Source organism: Protomyctophum bolini (genome assembly GCF_963924005.1).
Source record: "Protomyctophum bolini genome assembly, chromosome: 7".
In the NCBI taxonomy this organism is placed as follows: domain Eukaryota; kingdom Metazoa; phylum Chordata; class Actinopteri; order Myctophiformes; family Myctophidae; genus Protomyctophum; species Protomyctophum bolini.
The window spans coordinates 846283-863468 of record NC_137868.1 but is presented as its reverse complement, the minus strand read 5'-3'; the positions used below and the strand labels follow the sequence as shown (position 1 = coordinate 863468).

At 40.3% G+C, this 17186-nt stretch overlaps 1 protein-coding gene across 1 annotated transcript in view; it reads right to left on the bottom strand.

Moving 5' to 3' along the window:
- Positions 1-7793: 7793 nt before the first annotated feature.
- Positions 7794-17186, bottom strand: part of aqp10a (aquaporin 10a) — a gene marked incomplete at both ends in the record, with an annotated part of 20853 nt that continues 11460 nt past the window's right edge. The window contains 2 exons of the mRNA XM_080767279.1: positions 7794-7983; positions 13208-13425. Coding sequence (XP_080623405.1) covers positions 7794-7983; positions 13208-13425 — 408 coding nt within the window. The remainder of the gene's footprint in view (positions 7984-13207; positions 13426-17186) is intronic.

Genomic DNA, 17186 nt, shown 5'->3' with positions numbered 1-17186 from the left:
CTCGTTTCTCATCATTTTGGACCGTGGGCTATAGCCCATATCATACGGCATACTATAGCGCGCCGTTTTTCATCATTTTTGAGGATTTGAAAAAAATGACGAAATGACAAAAACGATGGGTTATAGCCCATGTTTTTTGAAATTTTGAAAAAAAAAGTTAGCCTCGTTTCTCATCATTTTGGACCGTGGGCTATAGCCCATATCATACGGCATACTATAGCGCGCCGTTTTTCATCATTTTTGAGGATTTGAAAAAAATGACGAAATGACAAAAACGATGGGTTATAGCCTATGTTTTTTGAAATTTTGAAAAAAAAAGTTAGCCTCGTTTCTCATCATTTTGGACCGTGGGCTATAGCCCATATCGTACGGCATACTATAGCGCACAGTTTTTCATCATTTTTGAGGATTTGAAAAAAATGACGAAATGACAAAAACGATGGGTTATAGCCCATGTTTTTTGAAATTTTGAAAAAAAAAGTTAAACTCGTTTCTCATCATTTTGGAACGTGGGCTATAGCCCATATCGTACGGCATACTATAGCGCGCAGTTTTTCATCATTTTTGAGGATTTGAAAAAAATGACGAAATGACAAAAACGATGGGTTATAGCCCATGTTTTTTGAAATTTTGAAAAAAAAAGTTAGCCTCGTTTCTCATCATTTTGGACCGTGGGCTATAGCCCATATCATACGGCATACTATAGCGCGCCGTTTTTCATAATTTTTGAGGATTTGAAAAAAATGACGAAATGACAAAAACGATGGGTTATAGCCCATGTTTTTTGAAATTTTGAAAAAAAAAAGTTAGCCTCGTTTCTCATCATTTTGGACCGTGGGCTATAGCCCATATCGTACGGCATACTATAGCGCGCAGTTTTTCATCATTTTTGAGGATTTGAAAAAAATGACGAAATGACAAAAACGATGGGTTATAGCCCATGTTTTTTGAAATTTTGAAAAAAAAAGTTAGCCTCGTTTCTCATCATTTTGGACCGTGGGCTATAGCCCATATCATACGGCATACTATAGCGCGCCGTTTTTCATCATTTTTGAGGATTTGAAAAAAATGACGAAATGACAAAAACGATGGGTTATAGCCTATGTTTTTTGAAATTTTGAAAAAAAAAGTTAGCCTCGTTTCTCATCATTTTGGACCGTGGGCTATAGCCCATATCGTACGGCATACTATAGCGCACAGTTTTTCATCATTTTTGAGGATTTGAAAAAAATGACGAAATGACAAAAACGATGGGTTATAGCCCATGTTTTTTGAAATTTTGAAAAAAAAAGTTAAACTCGTTTCTCATCATTTTGGAACGTGGGCTATAGCCCATATCGTACGGCATACTATAGCGCGCAGTTTTTCATCATTTTTGAGGATTTGAAAAAAATGACGAAATGACAAAAACGATGGGTTATAGCCCATGTTTTTTGAAATTTTGAAAAAAAAAGTTAGCCTCGTTTCTCATCATTTTGGACCGTGGGCTATAGCCCATATCATACGGCATACTATAGCGCGCCGTTTTTCATAATTTTTGAGGATTTGAAAAAAATGACGAAATGACAAAAACGATGGGTTATAGCCCATGTTTTTTGAAATTTTGAAAAAAAAAAGTTAGCCTCGTTTCTCATCATTTTGGACCGTGGGCTATAGCCCATATCGTACGGCATACTATAGCGCGCAGTTTTTCATCATTTTTGAGGATTTGAAAAAAATGACGAAATGACAAAAACGATGGGTTATAGCCCATGTTTTTTGAAATTTTGAAAAAAAAAGTTAGCCTCGTTTCTCATCATTTTGGAACGTGGGCTATAGCCCATATCGTACGGCATACTATAGCACGCAGTTTTTCATCATTTTTGAGGATTTGAAAAAAATGACGAAATGACAAAAACGATGGGTTATAGCCCATGTTTTTTGAAATTTTGAAAAAAAAAGTTAGCCTCGTTTCTCATCATTTTGGACCGTGGGCTATAGCCCATATCGTACGGCATGCTATAGCGCACAGTTTTTCATCATTTTAGGATTTGAAAAAAATGACGAAATGACAAAAACGATGGGTTATAGCCCATGTTTTTTGAAATTTTGAAAAAAAAAGTTAGCCTCGTTTCTCATCATTTTGGAACGTGGGCTATAGCCCATATCGTACGGCATACTATAGCGCGCAGTTTTTCATCATTTTTGAGGATTTGAAAAAAATGACGAAATGACAAAAACGATGGGTTATAGCCCATGTTTTTTGAAATTTTGAAAAAAAAAGTTAGCCTCGTTTCTCATCATTTTGGACCGTGGGCTATAGCCCATATCATACGGCATACTATAGCGCGCCGTTTTTCATCATTTTTGAAAAAAATGACGAAATGACAAAAACGATGGGTTATAGCCCATGTTTTTTGAAAATTTGAAAAAAAAAGTTAGCCTCGTTTCTCATCATTTTGGACCGTGGGCTATAGCCCATATCGTACGGCATACTATAGCGCGCAGTTTTTCATCATTTTTGAGGATTTGAAAAAAATGACGAAATGACAAAAACGATGGGTTATAGCCCATGTTTTTTGAAATTTTGAAAAAAAAAAGTTAGCCTCGTTTCTCATCATTTTGGACCGTGGGCTATAGCCCATATCGTACGGCATACTATAGCGCGCAGTTTTTCATCATTTTTGAGGATTTGAAAAAAATGACGAAATGACAAAAACGATGGGTTATAGCCCATGTTTTTTGAAATTTTGAAAAAAAAAGTTAGCCTCGTTTCTCATCATTTTGGAACGTGGGCTATAGCCCATATCGTACGGCATACTATAGCACGCAGTTTTTCATCATTTTTGAGGATTTGAAAAAAAATGACGAAATGACAAAAACGATGGGTTATAGCCCATGTTTTTTGAAATTTTGAAAAAAAAAAGTTAGCCTCGTTTCTCATCATTTTGGACCGTGGGCTATAGCCCATATCGTACGGCATACTATAGCGCGCAGTTTTTCATCATTTTTGAGGATTTGAAAAAAATGACGAAATGACAAAAACGATGGGTTATAGCCCATGTTTTTTGAAATTTTGAAAAAAAGTTAGCCTCGTTTCTCATCATTTTGGAACGTGGGCTATAGCCCATATCGTACGGCATACTATAGCACGCAGTTTTTCATCATTTTTGAGGATTTGAAAAAAAATGACGAAATGACAAAAACGATGGGTTATAGCCCATGTTTTTTGAAATTTTGAAAAAAAAAGTTAGCCTCGTTTCTCATCATTTTGGACGGTGGGCTATAGCCCATATCATACGGCATACTATAGCGCGCCGTTTTTCATCATTTTTGAGGATTTGAAAAAAATGACGAAATGACAAAAACGATGGGTTATAGCCCATGTTTTTTGAAATTTTGAAAAAAAAAGTTAGCCTCGTTTCTCATCATTTTGGACCGTGGGCTATAGCCCATATCGTACGGCATGCTATAGCGCACAGTTTTTCATCATTTTAGGATTTGAAAAAAATGACGAAATGACAAAAACGATGGGTTATAGCCCATGTTTTTTGAAATTTTGAAAAAAAAAGTTAGCCTCGTTTCTCATCATTTTGGAACGTGGGCTATAGCCCATATCGTACGGCATACTATAGCGCGCAGTTTTTCATCATTTTTGAGGATTTGAAAAAAATGACGAAATGACAAAAACGATGGGTTATAGCCCATGTTTTTTGAAATTTTGAAAAAAAAAGTTAGCCTCGTTTCTCATCATTTTGGACCGTGGGCTATAGCCCATATCATACGGCATACTATAGCGCGCCGTTTTTCATCATTTTTGAGGATTTGAAAAAAATGACGAAATGACAAAAACGATGGGTTATAGCCCATGTTTTTTGAAAATTTGAAAAAAAAAGTTAGCCTCGTTTCTCATCATTTTGGACCGTGGGCTATAGCCCATATCGTACGGCATACTATAGCGCGCAGTTTTTCATCATTTTTGAGGATTTGAAAAAAATGACGAAATGACAAAAACGATGGGTTATAGCCCATGTTTTTTGAAATTTTGAAAAAAAAAAGTTAGCCTCGTTTCTCATCATTTTGGACCGTGGGCTATAGCCCATATCGTACGGCATACTATAGCGCGCAGTTTTTCATCATTTTTGAGGATTTGAAAAAAATGACGAAATGACAAAAACGATGGGTTATAGCCCATGTTTTTTGAAATTTTGAAAAAAAAAGTTAGCCTCGTTTCTCATCATTTTGGAACGTGGGCTATAGCCCATATCGTACGGCATACTATAGCACGCAGTTTTTCATCATTTTTGAGGATTTGAAAAAAAATGACGAAATGACAAAAACGATGGGTTATAGCCCATGTTTTTTGAAATTTTGAAAAAAAAAAGTTAGCCTCGTTTCTCATCATTTTGGACCGTGGGCTATAGCCCATATCGTACGGCATACTATAGCGCGCAGTTTTTCATCATTTTTGAGGATTTGAAAAAAATGACGAAATGACAAAAACGATGGGTTATAGCCCATGTTTTTTGAAATTTTGAAAAAAAGTTAGCCTCGTTTCTCATCATTTTGGAACGTGGGCTATAGCCCATATCGTACGGCATACTATAGCACGCAGTTTTTCATCATTTTTGAGGATTTGAAAAAAAATGACGAAATGACAAAAACGATGGGTTATAGCCCATGTTTTTTGAAATTTTGAAAAAAAAAGTTAGCCTCGTTTCTCATCATTTTGGACGGTGGGCTATAGCCCATATCATACGGCATACTATAGCGCGCCGTTTTTCATCATTTTTGAGGATTTGAAAAAAATGACGAAATGACAAAAACGATGGGTTATAGCCCATGTTTTTTGAAAATTTGAAAAAAAAAGTTAGCCTCGTTTCTCATCATTTTGGACCGTGGGCTATAGCCCATATCGTACGGCATACTATAGCGCGCAGTTTTTCATCATTTTTGAGGATTTGAAAAAAATGACGAAATGACAAAAACGATGGGTTATAGCCCATGTTTTTTGAAATTTTGAAAAAAAAAGTTAGCCTCGTTTCTCATCATTTTGGAACGTGGGCTATAGCCCATATCGTACGGCATACTATAGCGCGCCGTTTTTCATCATTTTTGAGGATTTGAAAAAAATGACGAAATGACAAAAACGATGGGTTATAGCCCATGTTTTTTGAAATTTTGAAAAAAAAAGTTAGCCTCGTTTCTCATCATTTTGGACCGTGGGCTATAGCCCATATCGTACGGCATACTATAGCGCGCAGTTTTTCATCATTTTTGAGGATTTGAAAAAAATGACGAAATGACAAAAACGATGGGTTATAGCCCATGTTTTTTGAAATTTTGAAAAAAAAAGTTAGCCTCGTTTCTCATCATTTTGGACCGTGGGCTATAGCCCATATCATACGGCATACTATAGCGCGCCGTTTTTCATCATTTTTGAGGATTTGAAAAAAATGACGAAATGACAAAAACGATGGGTTATAGCCCATGTTTTTTGAAATTTTGAAAAAAAAAAGTTAGCCTCGTTTCTCATCATTTTGGACCGTGGGCTATAGCCCATATCGTACGGCATACTATAGCGCGCCGTTTTTCATCATTTTTGAGGATTTGAAAAAAATGACGAAATGACAAAAACGATGGGTTATAGCCCATGTTTTTTGAAATTTTGAAAAAAAAAAGTTAGCCTCGTTTCTCATCATTTTGGACCGTGGGCTATAGCCCATATCGTACGGCATACTATAGCGCGCAGTTTTTCATCATTTTTGAGGATTTGAAAAAAATGACGAAATGACAAAAACGATGGGTTATAGCCCATGTTTTTTGAAATTTTGAAAAAAAAAGTTAGCCTCGTTTCTCATCATTTTGGACCGTGGGCTATAGCCCATATCGTACGGCATACTATAGCGCGCAGTTTTTCATCATTTTTGAAGATTTGAAAAAAATGGAAAAAAAAATCCGCAATTTCCGCAATTTCCATTTTCGCAATTTCAGCAATTACCATTTCCGCAATTTCCGCAATTCCGCAATTTGACAAAAACGATGGGTTATAGCCCATGTTTTTTGAAAAAAAAAAGTTATCCTCGTTTCTCATCATTTTCGACCATTGGCTATAGCCCATATCGTACGGCATACTATAGCGTATATTCAAATGAAATGCGAATCAAAAGACAGGGGCGGGTTCCACATGGAGTGGGCGCTACATCTAAATAAGACGGAAGGGAAACAATTGCTCCTTGTCAAGGAGTATGTCCCCGCATCATACAGATGTCTGATATTGGTTTTATTTGTCATGCGACTTTCAACTAACCTGACGCTGCCAGATCCAAAAAGCTTGCTACACAAATTTGTTTCACAACTTATTTGGATCTGGGATCGCGGAAGCAAATTCGATGACGGGGCTGTTCCTTTTTTTCAAGATACATGGTAGATGATTGGATGGGAGCGTCTGTCTATCACCGTGTGGGCGTGCAAACACAACCAATCATATCGACGTGTCTATATACCGTCACATCCGCATCCCGCCTTTAGCTCACGCTGATTGGTTCGGTGCGAAGCAGATCTGACTCAGGGCTCAACTCTGTCAGAGATCCCAGATGAGTGTTGTGTTGGGGAATATGTTTCCGCAATACCGCCCTCATCTGGCAGCGTCAGGTTAACTTTCAACTCCTCCAGTCACCAAGACACCGTGAAAACTAGAATAAGAACAAACATACATTTGTTGAGATGTAGGAGTCCATACTCGTTGTGAAACAGTAATTAGTGAGTCCACACATGTGCATTCAAAATATCAAACAAATTCCACGGTTCTACATTAAGCAACATTAAACAATCCACAACAACACATCACAATGAAATCACAAAGAATATGTACCGTGTGCGCCTTTGAACCATGTGCAGATTGATTAATATCGTCTCTCTCTCTCTCTCTCTGACGTTTCCAAAACATAGAACTTTTCTCCAGGAACTGCAGTTCAACCTCTGACCCTAATTACTGACAGGTGACGTCATGTGAGTGACGTGACACTCTGATCATGTGACTCCCTTCCAAAGGGTGCATTTTTACCTTGTAATTATATCATATCTTTTAACATATTTATTGCCATTTTTAAATTCTATTTATTCATAATGAAATCAACCTTTTTATCCAAGTATGATCATTAACGTTGCACACAAAATAACATTTAATATTACTTATATTTATAACTGAAAACACTGTCTCTCGTTCTGGGACAGTTACACAGCCACCGTAGTTTAATAAACTACCTTCCACAGACAGCGTCTAGTTTAATGAACTACCTTCCACAGACAGCGTCTAGTTTAATGAACTACCTTCCACAGACAACCTCTGTAGTTTAATAAACTGTACCGTCCACAGGCATGCCTCTGTAGACATTTTTAAAGCACAGCTCGAGACCCACTTCTGCACTCTTGCTTTTAATTGATCTTTTAATTATCATCATATCATCATCATCATACTATAATTCAGTCAATGTCTGTGTGTCAGAAACACTGCCGTAGCTCCTCACTGCCTGCAACAATCGCTCCCACTTTTCACACAGGCGTTGGCCATATGAATATGGAGGTCTTAACGAAGCCCCTTTCCCGATTTTAACAAATTATGAATTAATAATGAATTTATTAGGAGGGGGGGGGGGGGGGGGGCGCAAATATCTCACAAAGGCTGAGGGCTAGTTTTTGTAATTCATGTCCTCACTGTATTGCATTACTGATATTCTTTTTTTAATGTTCATGCCTTGCTTTTCTTTTCTTTCTTTCTCCATTGCTCTGTACCTTTGAGCAGGTACGTCGTCTCATAGACGTGCCGACTGTAACTCCAGGCCTGGTTTGTGCGTGGCGGAGGGGGGGAGTGGGCGGGGCTCCACACAGAGGTCAGGGAGGTCAGGGAGGTGCCACTCGATGAAGACCACGTAGACGGCCGACCCCAGAACACCTCCGATTAGCGGAGAGACCAGAGGGACCCAGAACCAGTAGTCACCGTACCTACAGACAGACAGACAGGAAACAGAGCACCGGTAGAGGGCGCATTACATTTGCATTATAATCCCCATAGGGTTTTTCTTTTTTTAGATCGCCTCATATAAGAACTGTGTTTAAAAAACAAACATGTCATCTCGGCCGTTTCACTCATAATGGATATGAAGAATCAACTGACTGAGAGAAAACGCTATCGTTACTGCTGCTGAATTAGTTACATTTTCACTAGAAACAGACTGTAGCATATATGAGTGACTGACCGACAATATAACGATACAGAGACACCTCCGTGACAATATAACGATACAGAGACACCTCCCTGACAATATAACGACACAGAGACACCTCCCTGACAATAGAACGATACAGAGACACCTCCCTGACAATAGAACGACACAGAGACACCTCCCTGACAATAGAACGACACAGAGACACCTCCCTGACAATATAACGACACAGAGACACCTCCCTGACAATATAACGATACAGAGACTGACAATAGAACGACACAGAGACACCTCCCTGACAATATAACGACACAGAAACACCTCCCTGACAATATAACGATACAGAGACTGACAATAGAACGACACAGAGACACCTCCCTGACAATAGAACGACACAGAGACACCTCCCTGACAATAGAACGACACAGAGACACCTCCCTGACAATATAACGACACAGAGACACCTCCCTGACAATATAACGATACAGAGACTGACAATAGAACGACACAGAGACACCTCCCTGACAATAGAACGACACAGAGACCCAAAAGCAGGCAACCAGAGGCAGAGTAGATTAACTTCAAAATGTTTAATTGACTAGAAATCAGGGGTATTCAAAAGGGCAAAAAAAACATAGGCAACATCAGACACAAAACTCACTCGACATAGGTTTACGAACCAACAATGACACACTGCAAACAAAGGGCTTAAATGGACACAGCAGGGATCACAATACAAGACAGTGACGTCCAGCGACAGTGTCGCAAAATATATGCTCAGGCCAACATGCTCTTAAGGAAATGTTCTATGTGCTCAGCAGATGTTAAATGTGCACTGTTCAGATCCTATGTCACCCCTCTGTTTATACAGCCCATCTATGGTCCTCATACAGAGTACAGAGCATGCAACGGCTCAGAGTGGCTTATAACGATGCCTTGAGGTTATTCCTACGTGTTCCTATAGGTGGCACAGTAGTGCCAGTCAGTTGTTCACCTCTGTTGGTTTGCCCACATGTGATGCCTTATTAAGAAAACTGACGTACAAATTTATGCAACGCCTGGAGGTGTCTATAGCAACAGCATCACAGAGGCACTAACGGACCCTGTGAAGAGCTGTTACCTGGAGGTGTCTATAGTAACAGCATCACAGAGGCACTAACGGACCCTGTGAAGAGCTGTTACCTGGAGGTGTCTATAGTAACAGCATCACAGAGGCACTAACGGACCCTGTGAAGAGCTGTTACCGGGTCACGTCCAGGCTGCGCAAGCACTGGCTCTAACCATTATTTGACACTTTTGGTTGTTGAGAAACAGCTCCTAAAACATTATTTGACACTTTTGGCTGTTGAGAAACAGCTCCTAAAACATTATTTGACACTTTTGGTTGTTGAAAAACAGCTTCTAACCATTATTTGACACTTTTGGTTGTTGAGAAACAGCTCCTAAAACATTATTTGACACTTTTGGTTGTTGAGAAACAGCTCCTAAAACATTATTTGACACTTTTGGTTGTTGAAAAACAGCTTCTAACCATTACTTGACACTTATGGCCCATATTGTTGAGTCTGTTAAGTCTTACACTGTCAATGATGTATTACCTCTGTTGAACTTATGGTCCTTATTGTTAAGAAAAGTCTTACACTTACAATTACTTCTGTTGAGAAATATATCATGTCAGTAACATGGCCAGTGACCAGTATCATGACCAGTATCATGTTGGTATCATGGTCAGTATCATAACAGTATCATAACAGTATCATGGTCAGTATCATAACAGTATCATAGTCAGTATCATAACAGTATCATGATCAGTATCATGTTGGTATCATGGTCAGTATCATAACAGTATCATGGTCAGTATCATAACAGTATCATGGTCAGTATCATAACAGTATCATAGTCAGTATCATAACAGTATCATAGTCAGTATCATGGTCAGTATCATAACAGTATCATAACAGTATCATGGTCAGTATCATAACAGTATCATGGTCAGTATCATAACAGTATCATGGTCAATATCATAACAGTATCATGGTCAGTATCATAACAGTATCATGGTCAGTATCATAACAGTATCATGGTCAGTATCATAGTCAGTATCATAACAGTATCATGGTCAGTATCATAACAGTATCATGGTCAGTATCATAACAGTATCATGGTCAGTATCATGGTCAGTATCATAACAGTATCATGGTCAGTATCATAACAGTATCATGGTCAGTATCATAGTCAGTATCATAACAGTATCATGGTCAGTATCATAACAGTATCATGGTCAGTATCATAACAGTATCATGGTCAGTATCATAACAGTATCATGGTCAGTATCATAACAGTATCATGGTCAGTATCATAACAGTATCATGGTCAGTATCATAACAGTATCATGGTCAGTATCATAACAGTATCATGGTCAGTATCATAACAGTATCATATCAGTATCATAACAGTATCATGGTCAGTATCATAACAGTATCATGGTCAGTATCATAGTCAGTATCATAACAGTATCATGGTCAGTATCATAACAGTATCATGGTCAGTATCATAACAGTATCATGGTCAGTATCATAACAGTATCATGGTCAGTATCATAACAGTATCATGGTCAGTATCATAACAGTATCATGGTCAGTATCATAACAGTATCATGTTGGTATCATGGTCAGTATCATAACAGTATCATGGTCAGTATCATAGTCAGTATCATAACAGTATCATGGTCAGTATCATAACAGTATCATAGTCAGTATCATAACAGTATCATGGTCAGTATCATAACAGTATCATGATCAGTATCATGTTGGTATCATGGTCAGTATCATAACAGTATCATGGTCAGTATCATAACAGTATCATGGTCAGTATCATAACAGTATCATGGTCAGTATCATAACAGTATCATGGTCAGTATCATAGTCAGTATCATAACAGTATCATGGTCAGTATCATGGTCAGTATCATAACAGTATCATGGTCAGTATCATAACAGTATCATGGTCAGTATCATAACAGTATCATGGTCAGTATCATGGTCAGTATCATGGTCAGTATCATAACAGTATCATGGTCAGTATCATAACAGTATCATGGTCAGTATCATAACAGTATCATAGTCAGTATCATAACAGTATCATGGTCAGTATCATAACAGTATCATAACAGTATCATGGTCAGTATCATGGTCAGTATCATAACAGTATCATGGTCAGTATCATAACAGTATCATGGTCAGTATCATAACAGTATCATGGTCAGTATCATAACAGTATCATGGTCAGTATCATAGTCAGTATCATAACAGTATCATGGTCAGTATCATGGTCAGTATCATAGTCAGTATCATAACAGTATCATGGTCAGTATCATGGTCAGTATCATAACAGTATCATAACAGTATCATGGTCAGTATCATGGTCAGTATCATAACAGTATCATAACAGTATCATGGTCAGTATCATAGTCAGTATCATAACAGTATCATGGTCAGTATCATGGTCAGTATCATAACAGTATCATGGTCAGTATCATAACAGTATCATGGTCAGTATCATAACAGTATCATAGTCAGTATCATAACAGTATCATGGTCAGTATCATAACAGTATCATAACAGTATCATGGTCAGTATCATGGTCAGTATCATAACAGTATCATGGTCAGTATCATAACAGTATCATGGTCAGTATCATAACAGTATCATGGTCAGTATCATAACAGTATCATGGTCAGTATCATAGTCAGTATCATAACAGTATCATGGTCAGTATCATGGTCAGTATCATAACAGTATCATGGTCAGTATCATAGTCAGTATCATAACAGTATCATGGTCAGTATCATAACAGTATCATGGTCAGTATCATAACAGTATCATAACAGTATCATGGTCAGTATCATAACAGTATCATGGTCAGTATCATAGTCAGTATCATAACAGTATCATGGTCAGTATCATGGTCAGTATCATAACAGTATCATGGTCAGTATCATAGTCAGTATCATAACAGTATCATGGTCAGTATCATAACAGTATCATGGTCAGTATCATAACAGTATCATAACAGTATCATGGTCAGTATCATAACAGTATCATAACAGTATCATGGTCAGTATCATAGTCAGTATCATAACAGTATCATGGTCAGTATCATAACAGTATCATGGTCAGTATCATAACAGTATCATAACAGTATCATGGTCAGTATCATAACAGTATCATGGTCAGTATCATAGTCAGTATCATAACAGTATCATGGTCAGTATCATGGTCAGTATCATAACAGTATCATGGTCAGTATCATAGTCAGTATCATAACAGTATCATGGTCAGTATCATAACAGTATCATGGTCAGTATCATAACAGTATCATAACAGTATCATGGTCAGTATCATAACAGTATCATAACAGTATCATGGTCAGTATCATGGTCAGTATCATAACAGTATCATGGTCAGTATCATAACAGTATCATGGTCAGTATCATAACAGTATCATGGTCAGTATCATAACAGTATCATGGTCAGTATCATAACAGTATCATGGTCAGTATCATGGTCAGTATCATAACAGTATCATGGCCAGTATCATGGCCAATATAAAGTCAGTATCATGGTCAGTATCATGGCCAGTAGCATGGTTAGTTTAAGACTATATGGGCCATATGAAAGTCTACATTTGTCAACAGAAGTAATAACAATGACAGTGTAAGACTTTTCTCACCAATATTATGAGCTGCCTTATTGTAGCAACTCATAACGTAACACGTCTTTTATAGAAAAATCTGTTATTACGTTATGCGCTCATGATTTTAATACATTATGAGCTGATTATTACATTATGAGTTTTTTATATGATACTAAGACAGACAGACAGACAGACAGACAGACAGACAGACAGACAGACAGACAGACAGACAGACAGACAGACAGACAGACAGGCAGACAGACAGACAGACAGACAGACAGACAGACAGACAGACAGACGGGTACGTACGTGAACACCTCCGCGCCCCAGCCCGCGGTCAGCGTGAAGAGGCGCGGTCCGAGGTCCCGCGCGGGGTTAATGGCCGCTCCGCAGTTGGCCGACATGGACACGGAGATGCCGAGCACGATCACGGCCACGATTGGTGGAATCAGGCCTTCGGGGGCGGGGCTGTTCCTCTCCTCCCCAAGGCATAGGATGCACAGCATCAACATGCCCGTACCCACCACCTATGGGACGGGGATGGATTAAATTAATGAATCATCAACATGCCCGTACCCACCACCTATGGGACGGGGATGGATTTAATTAAAGAATCATCAACATGCCCGTACCCACCACCTATGGGACGGGGATGGATTCAATTAATGAATCATCAACATGCCCGTACCCACCACCTATGGGACGGGGATGGATTCAATTAATGAATCATCAACATGCCCGTACCCACCACCTATGGGACGGGGATGGATTCAATTAATGAATCATCAACATGCCCGTACCCACCACCTATGGGACGGGGATGGATTCAATTAATGAATCATCAACATGCCCGTACCCACCACCTATGGGACGGGGATGGATTAAATTAATGAATCATCAACATGCCCGTACCCACCACCTATGGGACGGGGATGGATTAAATTAATGAATCATCAACATGCCCGTACCCACCACCTATGGGACGGGGATGGATTAAATTAATGAATCATCATCAACATGCCCGTACCCACCACCTATGGGACGGGGATGGATTCAATTAATGAATCGGTCAATTAATGAATGCACTGGTTCCCGGTTCCCAAACTGTGTCATGTCAAGGACCCCCAAAATGACACTAATTGGCCCCGCTGACCCTCCATTTGAAGAGATGTGCCAGGGACCCCCATAAGATACACCAGGGACCCCCATAAGATACACCAGGGACCCCCATAAGATACACCAGGGACCCCCATAAGATACACCAGGGACCCCCATAAGAGACCAGGGACTCCCATAAGATACACCAGGGACCCCCATAAGATACACCAGGGACCCCCATAAGAGACCAGGGACCCCCATAAGAGACCAGGGACCCCCATAAGATACACCAGGGACCCCCATAAGAGACCAGGGACCCCCATAAGATACACCAGGGACCCCCATAAGAGACCAGGGACCCCCATAAGATACACCAGGGACCCCCATAAGATACACCAGGGACCCCCATAAGATACACCAGGGACCCCATAAGAGACCATGGACCCCCATAAGATACACCAGGGACCCCCATAAGATACACCAGGGACCCCCATAAGATACACCAGGGACCCCCATAAGAGACCAGGGACCCCCATAAGAGACCAGGGACCCCCATAAGAGACCAGGGACCCCCATAAGATACACCAGGGACCCCCATAAGAGACCAGGGACCCCCATAAGAGACCAGGGACCCCCATAAGATACACCAGGGACCCCCATAAGAGACCAGGGACCCCCATAAGAGACCAGGGACCACCATAAGATACACCAGGGACCCCCATAAGATACACCAGGGACCCCCATAAGATACACCAGGGACCCCCATAAGATACACCAGGGACCCCAATAAGAGACCAGGGACCCCCATAAGATACACCAGGGACCCCCATAAGATACACCAGGGACCCCCATAAGATACACCAGGGACCCCCATAAGAGACCAGGGACCCCCATAAGAGACCAGGGACCCCCATAAGATACACCAGGGACCCCCATAAGATACACCAGGGACCCCCATAAGAGACCAGGGACCCCCATAAGAGACCAGGGACCCCATAAGAGACCAGGGACCCCCATAAGATACACCAGGGACCCCCATAAGAGACCAGGGACCCCCATAAGAGACCAGGGACCCCCATAAGATACACCAGGGACCCCCATAAGATACACCAGGGACCCCCATAAGAGACCAGGGACCCCCATAAGATACACCAGGGACCCCCATAAGATACACCAGGGACCCCCATAAGATACACCAGGGACCCCCATAAGAGACCAGGGACCCCCATAAGAGACCAGGGACCCCCATAAGAGACCAGGGACCCCCATAAGATACCCCATAAGAGACCAGGGACCCCCATAAGATACACCAGGGACCCCCATAAGATACACCAGGGACCCCCATAAGAGACCAGGGACCCCCATAAGAGACCAGGGACCCCCATAAGAGACCAGGGACCCCCATAAGATACACCAGGGACCCCCATAAGATACACCAGGGACCCCCATAAGAGATAATGGCGTTGGGATCTTTATGAGAGTAGAGGACACTTGTGTCGTCTGCAGACAAGATTTTAGACAGTTTATCTGAGACATTAATATATAGAATAGGGCCGGGACTAATTGCGATTAAATTAATCGCACCTTTTTTTTCACCGCGGAACGTTTCTCACTGGGCGCTTTTCTATAGTACTGAAAACTGGAAATAATAAAAAGTCACCCCATTTTGTGTTGCCTAGAACTGGAGGTCTGACAAAAAACAGTAACAATATGAAGTAAGTACAGCTTTGTGATGTCACTGAGATGTACTTGTTACTGTTACTAATTGTTTTTTCAGACCTCCAGTTCTAGGCAACACAGAATGGGGTGACTTTTTATTATTATTTCCACAACAGGTATATTAATGACAGTAAAATGTTGAAAATGGGTGGTATCCTGTAGTCACTATTCATTGATTCACTGCGATACCAAAAAACATTAAAAAAAAAAGGTTTCTCGCTGTTCTCAGGTTGAATATTGATATGCGATTAAAATGCGATTAATCTAGATTAATTAACTACAAAGCCTCTGATTAATTAGATTAATTTTTTTAATCGAGTCCCAGCTCTAATATATAAAAAATAACAAAGGCCCCAAGGTTCCATTGTAGGCTACAAATTACTGTCTGTCTTCAAGATAACTCTTGAACCAGAGAATTGCATTGTTTTTCACTCCAATATGAGACAGTTTCTGGAGAAGAATATGGTGATTGACGGTGACCGTATCAAATGCCTTCGATAATACTTCGAAGGCAGTATTGGGCCTTCGATAAGTCTACGGACCCCCAGTTTGACATGCATTAGTCTACGGACCCCCAGTTTGACATGCGTTAGTCTACGGACCCCCTGTTTGACATGCATTAGTCTACGGACCCCCAGTTTGACATGCGTTAGTCTATGGACCCCCAGTTTGACATGCATTAGTCTACGGACCCCCAGTTTGACATGCATTAGTCTACGGACCCCCAGTTTGACATGCGTTAGTCTATGGACCCCCAGTTTGACATGCATTAGTCTACGGACCCCCAGTTTGACATGCATTAGTCTACGGACCCCCAGTTTGACATGCATTAGTCTACGGACTCCCAGTTTGACATGCATTAGTCTACGGACTCCCAGTTTGACATGCATTAGTCTACGGACTCCCAGTTTGACATGCATTAGTCTACGGCAGGGATATTCAATTGGCGGCCCGCGGGCCACATGTGGCCCGCGGAGCGCCTCCTTGTGGCCCCTGGAAGAATTTTGAAAAAAAAAAAAAAAAAAAAAAACCCTTTTTTTTTTTTCTTTAGAATAATAATAGGGATAATAAAAGTTACAGGTATGGTGTGTGCTATATTAATTGTGAGATTACCATAATGACGGTAATCATTAAAGGACCACTTTTCAACCTATCTTCATATTATAATAGGTCCTCACTAATAATCATGATAAAATGACACGTTTTTTTCTACTCGGTCTGTGTCACATAGGAGGGCTGTGGGCAGTTCAGAAACCCACCCAACAGTGACATCAATGGAGAATCCAAGCTAATAGAAACTGCAGGCTTTCTAGTCATGAAAAGTTGCGAAAATGGAAGCCATCATTCTCACAATAATAAACCCTGTTAGGGTCCATTTGGTTCCATTTGTACACTCTCAGAGTTACAGACCCATAAGGGTCCATTTGATTCCAAACCATTTCCCTGGGGACCCCCTGGAACTGCCTCAAGG